At 45.9% G+C, this 19778-nt stretch overlaps 2 protein-coding genes and 1 long non-coding RNA gene across 5 annotated transcripts in view; 2 read left to right on the top strand and 1 right to left on the bottom strand.

Moving 5' to 3' along the window:
- Window positions 1-9675, top strand: part of AFG3L2 (AFG3 like matrix AAA peptidase subunit 2) — a 47538-nt gene extending 37863 nt beyond the window's left edge. For both annotated transcript variants that reach the window (XM_032875786.1, XM_032875787.1), the window contains 3 exons: window positions 3059-3259; window positions 4945-5139; window positions 8838-9675. In XM_032875786.1, the coding sequence (XP_032731677.1) occupies window positions 3059-3259; window positions 4945-5139; window positions 8838-9080 (639 nt within the window). In that variant the 3' untranslated portion in view covers window positions 9081-9675. The remainder of the gene's footprint in view (window positions 1-3058; window positions 3260-4944; window positions 5140-8837) is intronic.
- On the top strand, window positions 862-1563 carry LOC116878385. Its single transcript, XR_004384842.1, has 2 exons — window positions 862-1458; window positions 1495-1563. It is a non-coding gene; the product is annotated as an uncharacterized LOC116878385 (long non-coding RNA).
- Window positions 9676-11964: 2289 nt separating the features above from the next.
- Window positions 11965-19778, bottom strand: part of TUBB6 (tubulin beta 6 class V) — a 16538-nt gene continuing 8724 nt past the window's right edge. For both annotated transcript variants that reach the window (XM_032875788.1, XM_032875789.1), the window contains one exon: window positions 11965-13457. In XM_032875788.1, the coding sequence (XP_032731679.1) occupies window positions 12394-13457 (1064 nt within the window). In that variant the 3' untranslated portion in view covers window positions 11965-12393. The remainder of the gene's footprint in view (window positions 13458-19778) is intronic.

Genomic DNA, 19778 nt, shown 5'->3' with positions numbered 1-19778 from the left:
CCCAGCTCCCTGGATCACCACTACACTGTGCTTGCACAGGAGAATCCAGAGAGCCTGGCAAAAAAAAAAAGAGAGCAGAGGCCAAAGGGAAATCTCCTGAAAGATGGGTGCACCAAGTGAGATTGGTAAATTTTTGCTTTTTCAACTGAGTGTGGTCCCCAGACTGGTGCAGCACAAGCAACAGGAAGCCATAATCTGACTTGTGATGTCAGGGGACTTCTGGAAATGGAGGGGGATCCCCCTGAAGCAAGGGGACCACAGAGAAGATAACATTAAAGTGTGTGGAATAGAGGTACCTGGCTGGCTCACTTGGTGGAGGGTACCACTCTTGTTGACCGTGGAGTCTTGAGTTCAGGCCCCATGTTGGGGTAGAGTTCACTTTAAAAAAATAAATAAATACATACATAAATAACCACCTTAGAGAATCTGCAGAGAAGCGACTAGAACCAGTAAGGGAAATTAACAAGTTGCAGAATTCAGGATCCATATACAAAAATCAGTTGTATTTCTGTATATTAGCCATGAACAATCAGAAAATGAAATTTTAAAAAATTCAGTTTCATTTACAGCAGCATCTAAAAACATGAACATGGCCAGGCCAAATGTACGTAGGGATACGTTTATTGAGGTACTTGTAGGATCTGTACACTAAACGAAACAAGACCTAAATAAAAATAGAGACATAGGGACACCTGGGTGGCTCCGTCAGTTAAGTGTCTGCCTGTGGCTCAAGTCGTGCTGGGATCAAGACCCACTTTGGGCTTCCTGCTCAGCAGGGAGTCTGCTTCTCCCTCTGCCTCTCCTTCCACTCATTCTTTTGCTCACTCTGTCAAACAAATAAAATCTTAAAAAAACAGATATACTGTGTCCCTGCAATGTTACGATCACCGTTCTCCGCAGATTCATGTATAGTAACAGTGCAATCTCTGTTTTAAACGTAGCAGACTTTTTTGGAGAAATTGATAAGCAGATCTAAAATTTATACAGAAATCAGGTCAACTAGAATAGCCAAAACAATGGAGTTCGAAGGAGTTACATTGCCTATTTTAAGACCTTGTATATAGCTAAAGTAAAGAAGATTAGTATTGCAGAAGGGACTGAACAGATCAGTGGGTTGGAATAGAAATAGACCCAGAAATAGACCCTCACACATAATCGACTAATAGATTTTCAGCAGAGATCCCAAAATAATAATTGAAGGCGGGGAGGATTATCTTACCAACAAAAGATTCTGGCAACTTAGTGTTCATGTGGGGGGAAAAAAGCTAACATTGACTCTCAGATCATATGTAAAAAATTAATTTGAAATAGATTGTAATAGCTAAAACAACAAAGTTCTGGAGGAAAATGCAAGTTAAAATCTTTGTAACCTTAGATAGGCAAAAATGTCCTAGTACACAAAAAGCATGAACCACAAAAGAAAAAGTTGATAAATGGGATCTCAGCAAAATTGAAAATGTTTTGTCTTTGAGAGACACTATTAAGAAAATGAAGAGCAAGCCACATACTCTGGAAAAACGTGCAATATAGGTATATGACAAAGGACTTACACCTAGAATAAGTAAAAAAAAAAACCAAAAAACCTATTAAAACTCAAAAATAAGCAACCCAGTGAAATCATGGGCAAAAGATCTGAAGGTATACAAATGGACATTAAGCACATGAGGATACTCAGTTTCATTAGTTTTTGGCAAAGTGTAAATTAAACCACAGTGAAATACCACCACATACCCACTGGACTGGCTCAAGTTAAAAAGTCAGTCCTAAGTGTTGGCGAATGTCAGTCTAGCTGGAGCTCTCATCCGTTGCTGATGGGAATGTGAAATGGTATAACCATGTTGAAAAACAGTTTGACAGCTTCTTACAAAGGTAAACGCTTCTGGGGCGCCTGGGTGGCTCAGTGGGTTAAAGCCTCTGCCTTCAGCTCGGGTCATGAGCCCAGGGTCCTGGGATCGAGCTCCACATCAGGCTTTCTGCTCGGCGGGGAGCCTGCTTCCCCCTCTCTATCCGCCTGCCTCTCTGCCTACTTGTGATCTCTGTCTGTCAAATAAATAAAATCTTTAAAAAAAAAAAAAAGATAAATGCTTCTGTACAGCCAGTCTCCTATATAATCACTCAAGAGAAATAAAAACATGTCCACACGAAGACTTACTGCTTGATCCATAATAGCACTAAACTGGAGACCGCCCTGATGTTCCTTGAGAATGAAACGGATGTTTGGTTTGTTTACACAATGGAATGCTACCCAGCAGTAAAAATGAATGAACTATTAATACACCTGGCAGTGTGGGCAAATCTCAGAAACAGTAAAGGAAACCAGACACAATAATGTACATACTGTAGGATTCCATTTATATGCAGTGCCAGAAATTGTAACTAATCCATAGGGACTGGTCGCCTATCTCCGGCGCCAGGGCTGGAGTTGGTGGGGTTGGGGGCGGGGGTTGGGGGGGTAGGTAAGACTGAGCAGAAAGAGGTACAAAAGAACTTTGCAGAGCAAAGAAAAGATTTTCTGTCTTTATTGTGGAGGAGGTTGTGTTTGTCAAAACTCACTGGACTATAACCTAAAATGGATGTGTTTACTGAATATAAACTATCCCTTAGTAAAGCTGATTTTTTAAAAATTTTAAGGAATTTACTCTGTTGCAAAAAGCACTAGGAGAGAAAATAAAGGCGCTGAGCATCTAGGTCTGCCTTCCTCTTCGTCCTGTAAAGGAGGATGTGGCTGGGGCTCCAAGAAGTTGAATGGCACCTAGCCCGTATTTGAGCTGTCAGGAGTCCTCCCTCACCAGCTGTCCTTCCATCAGGATCGAATAATTTCAACTGTGTTTTATAAAAAGACAAGAAATACTTTCTAGAGCTTCAAGGTGAAGTTCTCCTAAGAGAAAATACGCCCCCAGATAGTCAACAACTGCTGGATCTCGTCTTGCCAAGCCTGATGTGTTGCCCAGCTGCTGTGTTTGTGTTTCAGCAGCAAGCTTATTTATGTGCAGATAAACACCCTGGTCAGCATTTGGTGGTGGAATCCTCAGCATCTTGTGTGTTTTCTACTTGCCAGGTCTCCATCATCCCTCGGGGCAAAGGACTGGGTTATGCTCAGTACTTACCCAAAGAGCAGTACCTGTACACCAAGGAGCAGCTCTTGGACAGGATGTGCATGACCCTGGGGGGCCGGGTGGCGGAAGAAATCTTCTTCGGGAGAATTACAACTGGTGCTCAAGATGACTTGAGAAAAGTAACCCAGAGTGCCTATGCTCAAGTAAGTGGATGAAATGGGGGGTTTCTTCCTTGCTCTTCTACATTTGCACAAGAAATGGACATTTGCGGTTGGCTCTAAAACAGTACTGTTGTGTTTAACTGGCTTAGGCTTTTCAGGCAAGAAAAAATTCGTTTTTTTTGGTAGTGTAACAATTAAAGTTTACGGATTTCTCCCGCTCTCTGAAAGTCCAGCCTTCCTTTGAAACCTTTTGGGAGCCAAAATGGCTCAAAGCAAAGAAGCACTTACTGTTAATTGATATGGGAAAATTTCTGAAAGTTCCCAGACTGCAAAACTAGCCTCTGGTGGACCGCTGTGCCTCAGGACTCAACTTCCGTGGGGACTGCAGTGTGGCTCACTGCCCCGGGGGGGGCGTGCCGCCTCTGTCGCAGCTGCAGAACCTGTGTGGAGCACTGTTTTTGCCTTTTTTCATCAAAGGGGAAGTCCTCTTTCTCCCGGTTAGCGAAAGCAGGTGCTGCTGGAGGCCATAAAAGCATAGTGGCCCAAATGAACTGTCGAAAGACGGGGGATACATGTGACCAAGAGTCTCTAAAGCATATGTGCAGAGTTCAAAGCTCTGTTACAGGCCTCTGTGATCCCACAGTGCAGCATTGCCTGTACCCTGGGCTGTCCCTAAGAGCATCCCTTCTTCGTGCCCTCCCTTCCTGCTGGACCAGCCACTCTCCTGACTTGTTACTGTCATGCCCACATTTTCCTTACCTATCCCTGGTGCATACATCCCCAAACAATGTAGTTTTGCTATCTCCGAACTTAAATGACTTTTTTTGGAAACCTGTTACCTATATGTCACCTCTTCTGGTCTGTCACTTTTTCAAGTCTTTTTTAAGAGTGAACAAGCAAGAGAGCGTCCCTTTAAAAAAAAAAAAAAACTTTTGAAAAAGATTTGAGGGGTCCATGGGTGGCTCAGTCCATTGAGCACCTGCCTTTGGCTCAGGTCATGATCCCAGGGTCCTGGGATCAAGCCCCATGACAGGCTCCCTGCTCAGCGGGGAGCCTGCTTCTCTCTCTGCCCCCCACCACCTTGTGTTCTTTAGCTCTCTCTCAAATAATAAAATCTTTAAAAAAAAAAAAAATAATAACAAATATGGCTTCCTGCTTTCTGAGTTCTCTTGGCTGTTTTCCTGTTCCTCACTTTCATCTGGGCCTTTTTTAGTCAATTTGGATTTTACTTCCAGAAACTTCTTAATGTGGGGCATTTTAGTTTTGGGGGCTCATAGGGTCCAGGCTTGACCTGGTGGCTTCAGGGAACAGGAAAATGCAAACGCCCTTCCAGGATCACTTGTTCTCAGGTTGACACACTGCCCTTTCCAGGAAGAGCCTGGAGGACTTGCGTTTTAAATTCTTGAGTCTGTCAGAACCTTCTTGCTTCTTTACCTCCCCTCTTGCAGGGAGAAGTATCTTGCAGGTTTTGTAGATGTTGTCTGTGGGCTTCTTGTCTTGTGTCCCTAGTTGAGTAGTTTAAAATGCTATTCATTGCTGCACTGTCTGCATAGAACACCCCATCCAGTCAGCCAGCACAAGGCTGCCTTGTAAACTTTGCCCAGTTAAAGAGTAGTATTACAGCAAAGTATGTGGAGTTAAGGCCGGTATGAAGACGTACTGCCATTTTACAAGTCAGTCTGTCAGCAAAACCAGATGCGCACCACTAATCATGTATTCTTTTTCAGATTGTTCAGTTTGGCATGAACGAGAAGGTTGGGCAGATCTCCTTTGATCTCCCACGTCAGGGCGATGTGGTTTTAGAGAAGCCTTACAGCGAAGCCACCGCGAGACTGATAGATGACGAAGTACGAATACTTATTAATGATGCTTATAAGAGAACAGTGGCTCTCCTCACAGAGAAGAAAGCTGATGTGGAGAAGGTGGGTGCTAGTTGTAGGAATAATTTTCTTCGTGATTTTGAAAAAAAAAAAAAAAAAGAAAGAAAAAGGTTAAAGTGATGGATGTACTGTTTGGTTTGGTTTGTAGACATTAGCGTTTCCTGTGACTGTAACTCTTGGGTTCCTTTCTTCATTCTGGTTCTATGTCTGCTCTGTCTCTGTGAGGAGGTGGGAGCACAGGATTAATGGATCTGCTCATGGCCACAAAATACACAACTGAGGCATTCCCTCCCCACCACCCTGTGTTTTACCCGTATTCCTCAGTAAGGAGCACAGTGGACTGACAGGAATTTACTGTTGTCTTTCACCTCTGGAATAAACAGGTACTGATGAAAGTGCAAACAAAAGCCAGCCCACATGAAATTGGCACATGAAAATTACCTTTGGTTTAATTACAAGCTCTGCAAATAAACATGCTCTGTGTTTTCTGTCCTACTTCATATGACCCCACCTACCAAAGGGAGGGTTTCCTTCTGAATTCGGTGGATTTCTTGCATCCAGTAAACTCTTAATTATTCAGAATCCGTGCAACCAAAAGCAGAGTTTTTTTGTTCTTTGAACATTCCACACTCCTAAAGCACAAATGAGAAAGACATTTAGGAGGGATTGATAACGGATAAAAGAATATTCCAAGATACGCTCTTCCATCAGTAAGGCAATCCAGAAGCATCTGTGATGTCTTCTCACAAAAGTATGCAGTGCAGGCTGAGATTGCTGGCGCCCTCCACACTGGAAAGCACCCACAGGACCTCAGAGAAAGGGAGATCCAAGTGGTCAGCAAAGGCTTCGTGTAGAAGATAGAACTTAGGTTGTATGTGGAAGGGTATGTATGTATAGATAGATATGTATAGATTGTCTGTAGAAGGGTAGTCGAGTTACAGTGAATGAGTTGAGGGGAGCAGATGGCGGCGTGCAGACCTGGGGAGCAGGAAGGGTGTGGGGAGCAGGGCAGGGCTGAGCGGAGAGTTGGAGGGAGGGAGCTGCAGTACCCAGGTTCTCAAAAGCTAGCTAGAAAGTTTAGAAACACAGTTTTAGAAATAAGAGTGACCTTCAAAATGATCTGATCCAGCCCCTTTGTTTTAGAGCAAGGAGTCCTTTAGGAGTGTTGAAATGATGAAGTCCATCATTTGCCGGAGTGTGGCAGCAGTGTGCCCGCCCAGGGGAGAGGCAGAGACTGCCGCTGTGGGCTCAGCCCTCCCACGGTGCTGGGACTAGTAGTGGAAGTAGGGCAAAGGCCCATCTGAAAAAAATTGGGATTTATTGGTTAAATGCACAGAGTGAACAAGAAGAAAGCCCTTGAGATGACTCCTAGTGGCAGACATAGGGTGGGGGTCAGTCTCGAACCCAGGAGAACACGGGCTGTGGGCATCTGCGAATGAAACATGGACAGCAGGTCCAGGCTGGAGATAGGATCTCTTGGTGGTCCCCCCATAGCCAGTTGTGGAAAAGGAGGACCTGAGCTGTGGAAGACAGTGGAGGAGTTCCCTCAAGACCCCTGGCTGCAGAGGGACAGTGCATACACAGATTGAAGAGGAAGCTTCCATGTGCACATCATAGATGCCAAACAGTTTCTCCCAGTTATCTGTCCTCCTGCATGTACAGTGTGTGTACTGACAGTGGTAACAAAGATGTGTGTGAGAAAGGGAAATTGGGTCAGCGGAGTGAGGATCTTGAAACACTGCAGAGCTCTGAAGTACTGTTTGGCCCATTTGACAAATTTAAGTTGGGAAGGGCACTGTTGAGCCAGCCAGGAGATAAGGAGCCACCAAGAGGAGAGGTGGCCGGAGACTTTGCTGCTAGGACTAGTGTCCTCCAAACTATGGGCCTCAGTTTAGTCCTCTGCTGGACAGGACAGTACAGAAGGGCCGTGCTTTAGGGGAATAAGAGTAACCGGCTAGCGTCCACCCAGCATCTCATGGGCACCAGGCCCTGCTGGAGATGGCTGGACTTCTCGAAAGCTCCCTGCAGCCTCAGGACGTTGAAACATTATCATCCCATTTTACAGAAGAGGAAACTAGTACATGCAGAGGTTAAGTAACTTTGCTTAAGGTTATGCATTTGATAAGGAGCAAGACCAGGATTTGGACCCAGTATCCTTCCTGCCTGCAGAGCCCTTGCGGTTAACCTCTGACCAAGCCTGTGCTGTTGAATGTGGCTGGTCCCAGTTGAAGTGTGCTCTGAGCACACTGGGTCTTGAAGACTTGCTAAGAAAAAAAAAAGAATATAAAATATCTCAATAATTGTTTATGTCATTACAGGTTAAAATGATACTGTGTTTGGGGGCATCTGGGTAGCTCAGTCCTTTGAGTGTCTGACTCTTAATTTCAGCTCAGATCATGATCTCAGGATCACGAGATCGAGCGCCACATTGGGCTCCGCGCTCAACTCAGAATCTGCTTGACATTCCCTCTCTCCTCTCCCTCTGCCGCCCCCCCCCTTTCTCGCTCTCTAAAATAAATCTTTAAAAATTAAACTGCATTTGATATATCGGGTTAAATAAAATATTGGGTAAATAAAATAAATAATATGTTATTGCCGTATAAGTGGTTACCCACAACTGTGTAGGAGGCAAATTGAGAATTGATAGTGGTCTGAAAGACAACCTGGTTGTGTTTTTAAGAGTTTTTATTTCAGAAATAAAGACAAAAATATATATGGATAAAATATGACAGCTGAGATTTTCTTCAGAGTAATCTAGGGGTTAGAGGAGACAAAAACGGCTCTAAGTTGGGGACTGTCGCTAGTGGCTTGCTACACAGGGATTTGTTACCCATTTTCTGCTTTTGTGCATATTTGCAGTATTCTGTAGTAAGGGTTTTAAAAGCTGACAAAACAGCATAAAATTGTTCTGTTATTTGGTATCTTTAAGTAATGGCATCTACTATAAAAGTGCAGATAAGTCAGATTTCTAAGTAGGGAGTTACCTTAGGAAGTAAATCTGTTTTATGAGGTCAGTTGATATTTTAACCCACTCTGCTGTTTTTTGTAGCGCTCAGATGCTCTGATAACCATTGTCCTGCCCCCGACACCCTCACTCACCTCCATACACACAGCTGGTCAGGTGTCCCGGTGACCTGTAAGATGTGTACTGTCAATTTGTGGTTTAAGCATAGAAATGACTAGAACTTCAAGATTCATGTTTTCTTATAAACCTTCCTGGCTTCCTTTTGTATCTCTGTCCTTGTCTTTATTTTTCCCAATTAACTTTTTAAATTTCTTGCTTACCTCTTTTCCCCTTTCCCCTAACTTGCTCTCTCGGCCACTTTTGTAGGTGTATAATGTATCCTTCCAGAACTTTTCTTATGTACATATAAGCACATAAAAAGATACATATTTCTCTCCTTTTAAAGGCAAATGCAGCATACCGTAAAAGATGCGCATCTTGCTTTCCTAACTGAATATGCCTCTTCAAGCCGTATCTAGAACAGATTCTTCATTACAGGTGCATAATTGTTCATTGGGTGACTGTATCAAAATGCATTTATTAGCCCCTCACTTATTGGTGGACATTGTTTTTCCAGTATTTCGTGTATTTTACTCTAAAATCATGGGACCTTGTCTGTATCTTTTTCAGTGGTCTTAAATCCTGTTTTGGAGCGGGGTTAGCTAAAAATAAAATCATTAGCTTTGCAAAGACTTTACTAAGTTACTGTGTTTAATGGGAATTATTCATGTTTCAGGTTGCTCTTCTATTATTAGAAAAAGAAGTGTTAGATAAGAATGATATGGTTGAACTTTTGGGCCCCAGACCATTTGCAGAAAAATCTACCTATGAAGAATTTGTAGAAGGCACTGGCAGCTTGGATGAGGACACTTCGCTTCCAGAGGGCCTTAAAGACTGGAACAAAGAACGGGAAAAGGAGAAGGAGGAGCCCCGGGATGAGAAAGTCGTCAACCAGATCCGAGAAGGGAGACCATTTTAGCTTGTGCCTTTGTCAAGGTCGACTCTGGCTCTCTCAGAGGAATAAGGACACTGTGGGGTTGATCGTAACCATCTGCTGACCTGGTTGAGATGGTGGGAAAGAGGGGTCCTTAGTCCTTAGCCTCGGAAGTCACAGCCTGGGTGGCAGGGTGACTTTCTGAAGGCCCAGGAGAATGTGTCCCAAGCCCGCCAGGCTCTCGGACAGTGGCTGGGAGCATGGAGAGGGCACACAGCGCCTCTCCCTCCGCCATCCGTGGTGCCAGCTGGTGTGTGTCGGGCATCGACCGACCATCCGTGGAGGCTTGCCAGTGTGGGAGAGGTGTATTTCTCTCTTTCCATCACCCACTCTTCATTCCTGTTTCCCTTCAGAGTTTCCCTCTGTGGATGAGCTGTGAAATTACATTGGAGTCCTGAATAAGAATATTTTAATTTGACTTAATACTTAAAAGATTGAATCCAGATCACATGTTGCTGTTTTAATGGAATGGTTTTCTACAGAGAGCTGTAACATATCTACAAATATGAATGTACTATGTAAATATGGCTTCTTTACATCAAAAATAAAGTGTACTGTACTTTTTTCCTTCTGAACTCAACAGCGGGTCACTGTTTCGTGCTTGGGGTGTTTTCTTTTAGAAAACCTAATGGGAAGGAATCAAGTGTTCTAACTTTGGAGAGAGGAATCCTTTAAAACCTTGGTCCTGCTGGTTCTTACCAGCTCCCCCACGAGGCTTGGTAATCTCCAGAGTCCTACATTCTGGAATGATGAACTGTGGATATAAAGTACATTGGAAAAAAAGGGAAAGTACATTGACAAGAAGTCCGTGCAGCAATCCGTGGCGACAGCATCGGTTTAGAGCCTCACGAGGCCCGTGGGTCCTGCTGTCGGGGTCTGGAAGTCAGTGTGGCATCAGAGCAGGTCCCGCAGGCTGTCCCACGCCATCCTGTTGGATCGCGGTTACTTCAGCTTGCCTTGTGTGTTCTTGATGCAGTTAAGTATGTTGTGGGAGCAACAACTTCTCCGCCTTCAGACACAGATACAGGTGGCACCCCAGGGCAGCACGGGACTGATGGGGAGGGCGGTGGCATGGGCAGGCTGCTCTGTCCCGGCACCACTCCTCCGGGTGGCCCAGAGCCGCCGAGCTCCAGCTCACCGCACCACCGCACCACCGCACCGTCTAGGGACGCCAGCAGCTCTGTGTTCCGGGCGCACGGGAGCCCACCTCCGCTCACTGCCGCCGCCCAGCGCCTCTGCCCAGTGACCTGCCGATGTGAGAGACTTACTGCCTCCCTTCCTCAGAGGATGTCTGTGGGAGGTGATTCAGTGAAGAATTGTCTGGAGACGGTTAGGATTCACCTAACCATCAGGGTGTCCACGTGCTGTTCCCCCACACAATCCGGAGACGAGGAGACTACTTCCTCGAGCCACTGTGCGGAGAGGCACCTGCTAGTACAGAGGTCTGGTAGGCCTTGGCTGTGAGGCCTCCTGAGTGGAATGACGCAGGATGTGCCACATGAGTCAGGTTTGATTTAGTGAGAAAAGGGACAAAGCCATGCATGAGATGGTTCGTCAGATGCTAACTCATCTGCATTTCGAATTCAAGCTTGCAAAGTCTTGAGAAAGCAACCAGAATGGCCTGAAGAACTACCACCGCCGCCCTCGGGTTTTCTGATCTGCACAAGGAGGCCCGCAGCACTGTGGTGAGCAAGACCCATGTTGGTTCCCACGTGGAGCCTGACTCACACTGGGGGCTCACAGCACGCATCCTTTCTCTCTGCCAAGGTCAGTCGCACCTGGCCTATTTCCAGGGTAGATGTGGTTAGTAAGGTACTTAAGATCTCTGCAGAAATGGGGCCTGTTTTCACCACAGTTCAAGTCACGCTGCCATGTTTAGTGAGTCCCTTTCTGTGTGCCTAAGGTTGGGGCTCAGCCCAGTATAGTTAGTTATTGGGTGTAAGATCACAGAGCTCAGGCCTTCTGTCAGGTGGGGGAGCTAGGTTACACTGTGGGGTAAACCCCAGGCCAAAATGACTCCAAAGGACAGTCCTTTCTTTCTCACTCCTTGTTCAACAAATGTCAGAGGGGGCTGTGCTCAGCAGTTCTTGGGACCCAGACTGATGGAGAAATCTGTCAGAGGCAGAATTGAGGGTTGAGCACTAGCATTTAGACCCTTCCACCTGGAAGAGACGTGCTATTCACATTCTCTTGGCCAAACCAAAGTCATGTTCACGGCTAACTTCAAAGGGGCAGAAAGGAGAAATAAACCAGGAACTGGTGAACAGCAGTGTCTGCTAATTATAATAGGACTAGCCTGGTCATGTCCTATGGAGTTTGGCTTTACAAGACCTTACAGAAGTTGTGTCAAGTTACCGAAACTGTAAAGTGGTGATTTGTTATATAGAAAATAGCCCTCAGCCTCCACACTGAACCTGAGCACTTCTGAAGGAAGCACACAGCTCTCCAAGCTGGCCCTGCCAGGTGCCCCCTCACCCACCAAGAGCTTGTGTGTCCCCCTGGCTCTGGTTGGAAGCCTGGAGGCCATTTTCCGTAGTTCCTCTGACAAATCTTAGCCCAACTGTTGGGGAAGGCTGGGACTAACTAGCCCAGGAGGTTGTGACCTGGGAAGATGAAAGATTCTGTGGGAGGGCTAAGTGTTAGTTGCAAAAGGGGACTACGGGCTTTTATTTACATGTGTGCTACTCAGATGCTCAGGAAAATTCTGGCTGCCACCCGTAAGGTCTGCAGTTCAAGGGAAACCTTTCCTCTGAGTTCATTCACTGAGTGGCAGGAGCAGTTCCTCCCAGAAAGAGACAAGGTACCCAAGTAACCATTATTTAACAACACAAAACGAATCTTTCAGGCAAACAGGCTGGAAGAGGCAAAGGAACGGTTTTAGTGTTTTATTATGAATAGGCTGTTGTAAAGTTCCATATTGCATTTTCAGTATAAGGCAACACTGCACAGCTTCAGGTTTCATCACAATGGATGAAAAACACTGTTTCTAACTTCCTTGCTAATTCTCAGCATGGTTGAACACTTGACAGAAGGTGAGGTCAATTCATTGCGCCCTCTGCTGATGGCCTCTTTATCTTTTCAAGTCCTCCAGTAGAAAATTGGGTAGGACTGCTAATTCTCTGCTATTCCGATGTACTTTCTTGGTTCCAGATGTCTGACGGTGCAATTTTGTTGCATTGGTGAGGGGCCTATGCCCACATATTTAGAGCAGAGCACCACGGGTGGCCATCAGGGTCACGATGCTCCGGAGTTAAAGAAACATCATCTGATTTGTGGTACGTGAGACTGGGATGCACCTCTATTCGTTGATCTCCTCTTCATCGTCCTCAAAAGCTTCCTCACCATCGTTGGCCGTGGCTTCTTGATACTGCTGGTACTCGGACACCAGGTCGTTCATGTTGCTCTCTGCTTCTGTGAACTCCATCTCGTCCATGCCCTCGCCCGTGAACCAGTGCAGGAAGGCCTTGCGCCGGAACATGGCGGAAAACTGCTCCGAGATGCGCTTGAACAGCTCCTGGATGGCGGTGCTGTTGCCAATGAAGGTGGAGGCCATCTTGAGGCCTCGCGGCGGGATGTCGCACACGGCCACCTTGACGTTGTTGGGGATCCACTCGACGAAGTAGCTGCTGTTCTTGTTCTGGATGGCCAGCATCTGCTCGTCCACCTCCTTCATGGACATGGGGCCCCGGAAGACGGTGGCCACGGTCAGGTAGCGGCCGTGGCGCGGGTCGCAGGCGGCCATCATGTTCTTGGCGTCGAACATCTGCTGGGTGAGCTCGGGCACCGTGAGTGCGCGGTACTGCTGGCTGCCGCGGGCGGTGAGCGGCGCGAAGCCGGGCATGAAGAAGTGCAGGCGCGGGAAGGGCACCATGTTCACGGCCAGCTTGCGCAGGTCGGCGTTGAGCTGGCCCGGGAAGCGCAGAGAGGTGGTGACGCCGCTCATGGTGGCCGACACCAGGTGGTTGAGGTCTCCGTACGTGGGGGTGGTCAGTTTCAGGGTGCGGAAGCAGATGTCGTACAGGGCCTCGTTGTCGATGCAGTACGTCTCGTCGGTGTTCTCCACCAGCTGGTGCACCGACAACGTGGCATTGTAGGGCTCCACCACCGTGTCCGACACCTTGGGTGAGGGCATGACGCTGAAGGTGTTCATGATGCGGTCAGGGTACTCCTCGCGGATCTTGCTGATGAGCAGCGTGCCCATCCCAGACCCCGTGCCCCCACCCAGCGAGTGTGTGAGCTGGAAGCCTTGCAGGCAGTCGCAGTGCTCACACTCCTTCCTCACCACGTCGAGCACCGAATCCACCAGCTCGGCCCCTTCCGTGTAGTGGCCCTTGGCCCAGTTGTTGCCAGCGCCTGTTTGTCCTGGGACAAAGCACAAGAGAGGGGCACACGATTTCAGTAGGTCTGCACAGGGGTGGGGGCGAGAGGGGAAGCTCACTCCTATTCATGCTTATAAGAGGGTGATGAAAACAAACACATCTCTCAGCCCCAAACAACTGGATGGGAAGCAGCATTGGAAACAGCCTGAGTTGGCTCATTCTTCTCTTCTGTTTCTGGGAGAAATCAAAAGGCTTTGCCATCAGGACTTACCGAATGTTGCCTCTTTTTTTTTTTTAAGATTTTATTTATTATTTATTTGACAGAGATCACAAGTAGGCAGAGAGGCAGGCAGAGAGAGAGGGGGAAGCAGGCTCCCTGCTGAGCAGAGAGCCCGATGCGGGGCTCTATCCCAGGACCCTGGGATCATGACCTGAGCCGAAGGCAGAGGCTTTAACCCACTGAGCCACCCAGGCGCCCCCGAATGTTGCCTCTTATATGGAGAGGAACTTGTTTTAATCCAATAGACTTGGAAAGAGTTGGGGAAATGGAAATATTAATTCCAATACAATTTTGCCAATGTAATTTTTTAAAGATTTTATTTATTTGACAGAGAGAGAGCACAGGCAGGGGGACCGGCAGGCAGAGGGAGAGGGAGACACGAAGCTCCATCCCATGACCCTGGGATTATGGCCTGAGCCAAAGGCAGATGCTTAACAAACTGAGCCACTGAGACAACCCCGCCAATATGATTTTTCATTTAAATGTTTTAAATAATTTTTACTGGAAAGAATTTTTAGGTTGAAGCTTAGCTTATCCCTGTTATAAAAAATGTAAGCCATATACTCTAATTGGCAAAGATAGTCCTAATCATCAGAGCAATCCTCCAAACTGGACTTTCTTTTAAAAAAAAAAAAAAGATTGCATTTATTTATTTGACAGAGAGTGAGCACACAAGCAGGGGGAGCAGCAGATGGAGAGGGAGAAGCAGACTCCCCGCTGAGCAGGGAGCCCAATGTCGGGCTCTATCCCAGGACCCTGGGATCAAGACCCAAGCAGAAGGCAGACTCTGCCAACAGAGCCACCCAGGTGCCCCGGGCTTTCTGTCAGAAAAACATGACTTTTTTAATCCAAATGAATACGTTAATACACATTTCAAGGATTATTAGAAACACCACTTAGAACTACATTCTAGAGCACACGGTAGAGTAAATGATGAAAAGCAGTGAAGTCAACGCACAGACCTCCTCAAGCTCATGATGAACATGGTCCCTTTCCCCCACCGCCATGCCTGGCTTTGCCCCTCTGACACTGAGATACAATGTATCTATTTAGTAATGAACTATCAAAACAAGGTGCTGCTGTTGCTCCTCATTTTAACTGGTAACAAGGCAATGTAATATACAGCCAAAATCACGAATTACTTAAGAAGCAAGGAAGATTATGAAAAGGCATTGTGTTTATTTAGTAAATTGGTGTATATCAAATCTAGTTCTTTAAAAAAAAAAGTATAAGCAATTAAAAAATAAATCCATTAGCATCTCTCTCAAACTTTCCCTGCTTATTGGATGAAAAGGATCAGGATGCACCACAGGAGCTGGAGAGTGACCTGATTGCATCAAGTGGACATAGAAAACGAGAGATCCCAGGGCTGTTTGTCCTTCCGATCTGAGCTAAGACAGGGCTGGAATCCTACTGGAAGACTCCTCTCCACTTATTCCAAAGACGTTCACTCGATTTTTGTCTACACCCAGCTGGTGGCAACAATCCACAACCACCATCCAGTGACCAGCTTCTCCGCTCTGGGCTGGCAGGTCCATACCTGACATGGGACACACCAGTGGGAAGCCGAGCCCGAGAGCTGTGACACCACTTGGGTTGCCTCCCAGGAGCGGCCCAGCACTACATCAGGTAAGACAAGCAAATGGGAGGCATTTGTGTACTTCGGGCTGGGGCCCTCTTACTGAGCTCTGCTGCTGGTCCCCTTCTGGATTCTGCCATGGACTATGGGTGTGGCCTTACACAAGGGCCTATTTTTGGAGGAACGGGTCTTATCTCAAATATCCTTGAGTCTTCTACAGCATTTATCAGTGCTAAGCACTGTGGGTGTTAAGTGGAAATCTGTAAAATAAGAAAAACCACCAAAATCCTGTGGTTCTTCAGTAAGTTTAAAATGTTGACTACTAGTACTTGTATCACATACAAAGGGATACACTTCTTAAAGATCTATAGAAGTCCTTACAAATGAATAAGGAAAATAGTAACTTTTGGAAAAATGGGCAAAGGATATCAACAGTTTACAGGGAAGGAAATGAAAACAACTTAAATATTTGATGCATTCCTTATAAGAGAAACGCACATTAAAACAAAGAGATTCAACTTCTTCCCTGTGAAACCGACAGATCAAAAAGCTGGCAAACCCTGTTGGCCAGAGCTGGGGAAAGGCCCCTCCATACACTGGGACTGTGGGGAAGGCATAACACAAGGACCAGCCTCTCTGGAGAACAGTCTAGCATATCTTTGAAAATTAGTCCCCTTGGGCTCAGCAATTTCACTTCTAGAAATTTGCCTAGACAGGTGTATGCGCACAGGTGGAAAATGGCATGCAGAGAAATACGCGCTGAGGAGCAGTTTGTAATCATAATAAAGAAAAAAGGTAACAGGGCACCTGGGTGGCTCAGTGGGTTGAGCCTCTGCCTTTGGCTCAGGTCATGATCTCAGGGTCCTGGGATCGAGCCCCACATCGGGCTCTCTGCTCCTCAGGGAGCCTGCTTCCTCCTCTCTCTCTCTACCTGCTTCTCTGCCTACTTGTGATTTCTCTGTAAAAAAAAAAAAATCTTCAAAAAAAAAAAAAAAAAAAAGGAAACAAACCTAAATCTTTTAACAGAGGACTGGTTGAATCCGTGATGGTTTCTATGCAAAGGAACACAGCAGCCATCAGCCCTAGCACTGAGATGGCAAGGTTTTCAAAGTATATTGCTAAGGGGGGAGAAAAACCCCAAAGTTCTAAATGGTGTATGCAGTTGGCTGGCATTATATGCATGTTCCAGAATGACCACAGGAATAGTAGAGGGCTGCCTCTGGGAAGGAGCCTGGGTGGGCACCAACTTGGGGTTGGAATGAGACCACCTTTTCACTATATTCTGTAACACTCCATTGTTCCCTCTGAGTCCAGGGCCAAGTGAATGTCTTGCCTAGCTAGCAAAATGAACAATTTAACCCTTATTAAAACACTGAAAATGTATTTAAGAAATGAACTGGAGAAACACACAGTGAACTTATGAATAACCATGGTTGTCTCCAAAAGATGGGATAAGAGGATAGTTAAGTTTCAACATGACATATTGCTTATAAAATGTTAACTCAACAAACATGTCTCTGATGATAATCAAGAGAAAATTAAAATATGAAAACATACCTTTAAGGGAAGTTTTTATTTATTTTTTTATTTTTTAAGATTTTATTTATTTATTTGACAGAGATCATAAGTAGGCAGGGAGGCAGGCAGAGAGAGAGAGAATGGAAGCAGGCTCCTGAGCAGAGAGCCCAATGCGGGGCTCGATCCCAGGACCCTGAGATCATGACCCGAGCTGAAGGCAGAGGCTTAACCCACTGAGCCACCCAGACGCCCCTAAGGGAAGTTTTTAAAATGTCAGTAAGAAGGGGCATTTCTCCATGAGGATAGCCGCTCGGCAGAAAGGCACTGTGACGGTCGCGGAAGACATCCCAGTTACTTTGACGAACTTTTCAAAAAGCCACAGAAGGGTATGTGTGGCATAATCCCTTTTTCTGAAAGCCAAGTCAACTGCCTGCCTGTGTGTGTGCGCACAAATGCACGTGTACGTGGGAAGAGGCGGGCACCATGTATAGCACTAGTTATGCCCAGGGAATAAGATCTCAGGGTCATCTGTGCAAGGGGTGAGGAGGTTCCATTTTTATACTCCATCCTGCGTGTTTGAAAAACACATGTGCCATTTTAACTTTACGATCCAAACAATAAACACATTTTAATATTCAATAGCAACATGTCCAGGAGAGCAAAAGTGCCCATCAGAATGAGACACAGCGGGCCCCTTGCTCAGCTGTCTTAGCCCCTCCTCCCAAGTGAGCTCAGCCTCTCACTCCTGTTGTCTTTGTCCCATCAGCTCAAAGATCCCAAGATGATGGGCATGGCGGCACCATGGCTCCAGAATGGGCCAGGCTGGGCAGGAGGAAGACCCTCCAGGCTTACAGCACCCTACCCCCCGGAGGGCATCGGCCCCTTAGCCCTCTGGGTGGCTGCTTCCTTTTCTAGGAGGTGACTGTATTCTCTTAAAAAGATTCGATTTTTCCCCAGCCCAATGGACTCGAATATGGCCATTGTCCTTCCTATGCCCCCCACTAACTTCTGTCTACCCCTCCCCACCCAACCCAGCGGAAGTGGCCCAGCCAAATGACCCACAGGCATGGGGAGGAACAAAAGCTGGGCCAGCCTCGCATGCAGAGCTCAGTGTAGGACTAGCACACCTTCACAAAGGTAAGAATGCAAGTGCAATTGTCAAAAAGAGGCAAAGAGAGGAGAGGGGCGCCTGGGTGGCTCAGTTGGTTAAGCGGCTGCCTTTGGCTCAGGTCATGATCCCAGGGTCCTGGAATCAAGCCCCACATTGGGCTCCCTGCTCCGCAGGAAGCCTGTTTCTCTCGCTCTTACTCCCCCTGCTTGTGTTCCCTCTCTTGCTGTGTCTCTGTCAAATAAATAATAAATTCTTTTAAAATAATAAATAAATAAATATTTATAAATAAAGTCTTTTAAATAAATAAAGTCTTTTTAAAAAATGTGAATAGACTAGAGTAGAAATCAGCTACTGACAAGAAGGTAGCTTCGGCAGACGTGCAGCCACAGCAAGACAAGCTCAACTTGACTCTCCCCCGGCTCACACCGATCACTTGGCTTCCTATTTCAGCACGATTAACCATGAGGTTTTCTCTGCCTTTGACAAAAGGAAGAAGCTAGTGACTTCTGAAAATATTTTGCCACTGTCTCATAGCAACAGATGTTCCCAGTTAAATATTTGGGGGTCATGAGTTGAACACGTTCTGTAATGAGCTGTTGTGACATTAATCAGCGGCTCAGGCCCAGAGAACACAAGGCTGCATCTCCAAGCTTTGGCAGGCGGGTTGCAACAGGTCCCCAGGGTTTTCTCAGAATCCAGCCTCGGGTCTACCTCTTGCTCACACTGGATAAGGGATTAAGTGCTCCCTGACCCCTCTAGCCCCAAGTCTGGAAGGGAAAGTTACATGTGCAGAAAGAGGCTTTCTGGAGCTCCATTTTCTCCCACAAAACTCTCTTCCACTGTCTCTGGGCACGACTGCTATAAACCAGCAATTCAACCAGCAATTCGTTAAGAAAAAGGTTTGGGTTTTTTTTTTTTAAGTATATTCATGTTCAAAACTTAAACACAGATAACTTTCACTTTTAAAATTATACGTTACTTCAAATCAGTGTTGTGTTTGTTTTTTTTTTAAAAACACGTCAAACCATACCTAGAGATGGAATGACACTGGTTTACTGTAATTGACCAACTCTGAAACAGGGAGCTCGGAAGCTCCTGGGGGATGAACCACCTCCCAGGCAATTCTGCCTCTTTTTTTTTTTTCTTTGCTTTTTAGAGAATGACTTATAAACAACTGTTTCCTCAAACAGTATACTGTGTTTATGCACTCTAGACACCTCCCCATTCCCTGTAACGAGCATGCTATTTTAACAAAATAAGTACATTCATTTAAACAATTCAGGGTTCTTAATTAAAAATAGTGTTGGCTTAAAAAAATTTTTTTTTCAATAGTTTCCATTCCAATGTGGGGCTTGAAACTCACAACCCTGAGATCAAGAGTTGCATGCTCTACCAACTGTGCCAGCCAGATGCCCCAGTGTTGGCTTTAAAAATTACTATTAAGGGGTGCCTGGGTGGCTCAGTCTTTAGGCATCTCCTTTGGCTCAGGTCATGATCCCAGGGTCCTAGGATTGAGCCCCATATTGGGCTCCCTGCCCAGCGGGGAGCCTGCTTCTCCCTCTCCCACTCCCCCTGCTTGTTTCCTCTCTCACCATCTCTCTCGGTCATAAATAAAAAAAGATCTTTAAAAAAACAAGAAATAAAAACTACTATCAAAGCTATCTCACATCAGCACAATCTGCCAAAATTTAAAAATATTCTGATTCAAAAATCGGGACGCATGTTCTAACAAAGAAGCAGATACAAGAAGCAATCCTAGGGACAGTTTAAAAGACAGATGTTGTTTCTAACATTCTTGAAGGTTTACAAAAGCAGTGGATTCAATCATTAAATGGTCACTATGGGTCTGTGTCAATTTCTTCTTAATCTTTTTTGT

The sequence above is a fragment of the Lontra canadensis genome, unplaced genomic scaffold (genome assembly GCF_010015895.1).
Source record: "Lontra canadensis isolate GAN:19392208 unplaced genomic scaffold, GSC_riverotter_1.0 scaffold57, whole genome shotgun sequence".
Taxonomy (NCBI): Eukaryota; Metazoa; Chordata; class Mammalia; order Carnivora; family Mustelidae; genus Lontra; species Lontra canadensis.
Note: the sequence above shows the minus strand (reverse complement) of the source record. Positions and strands in the feature narration are given on the sequence as shown.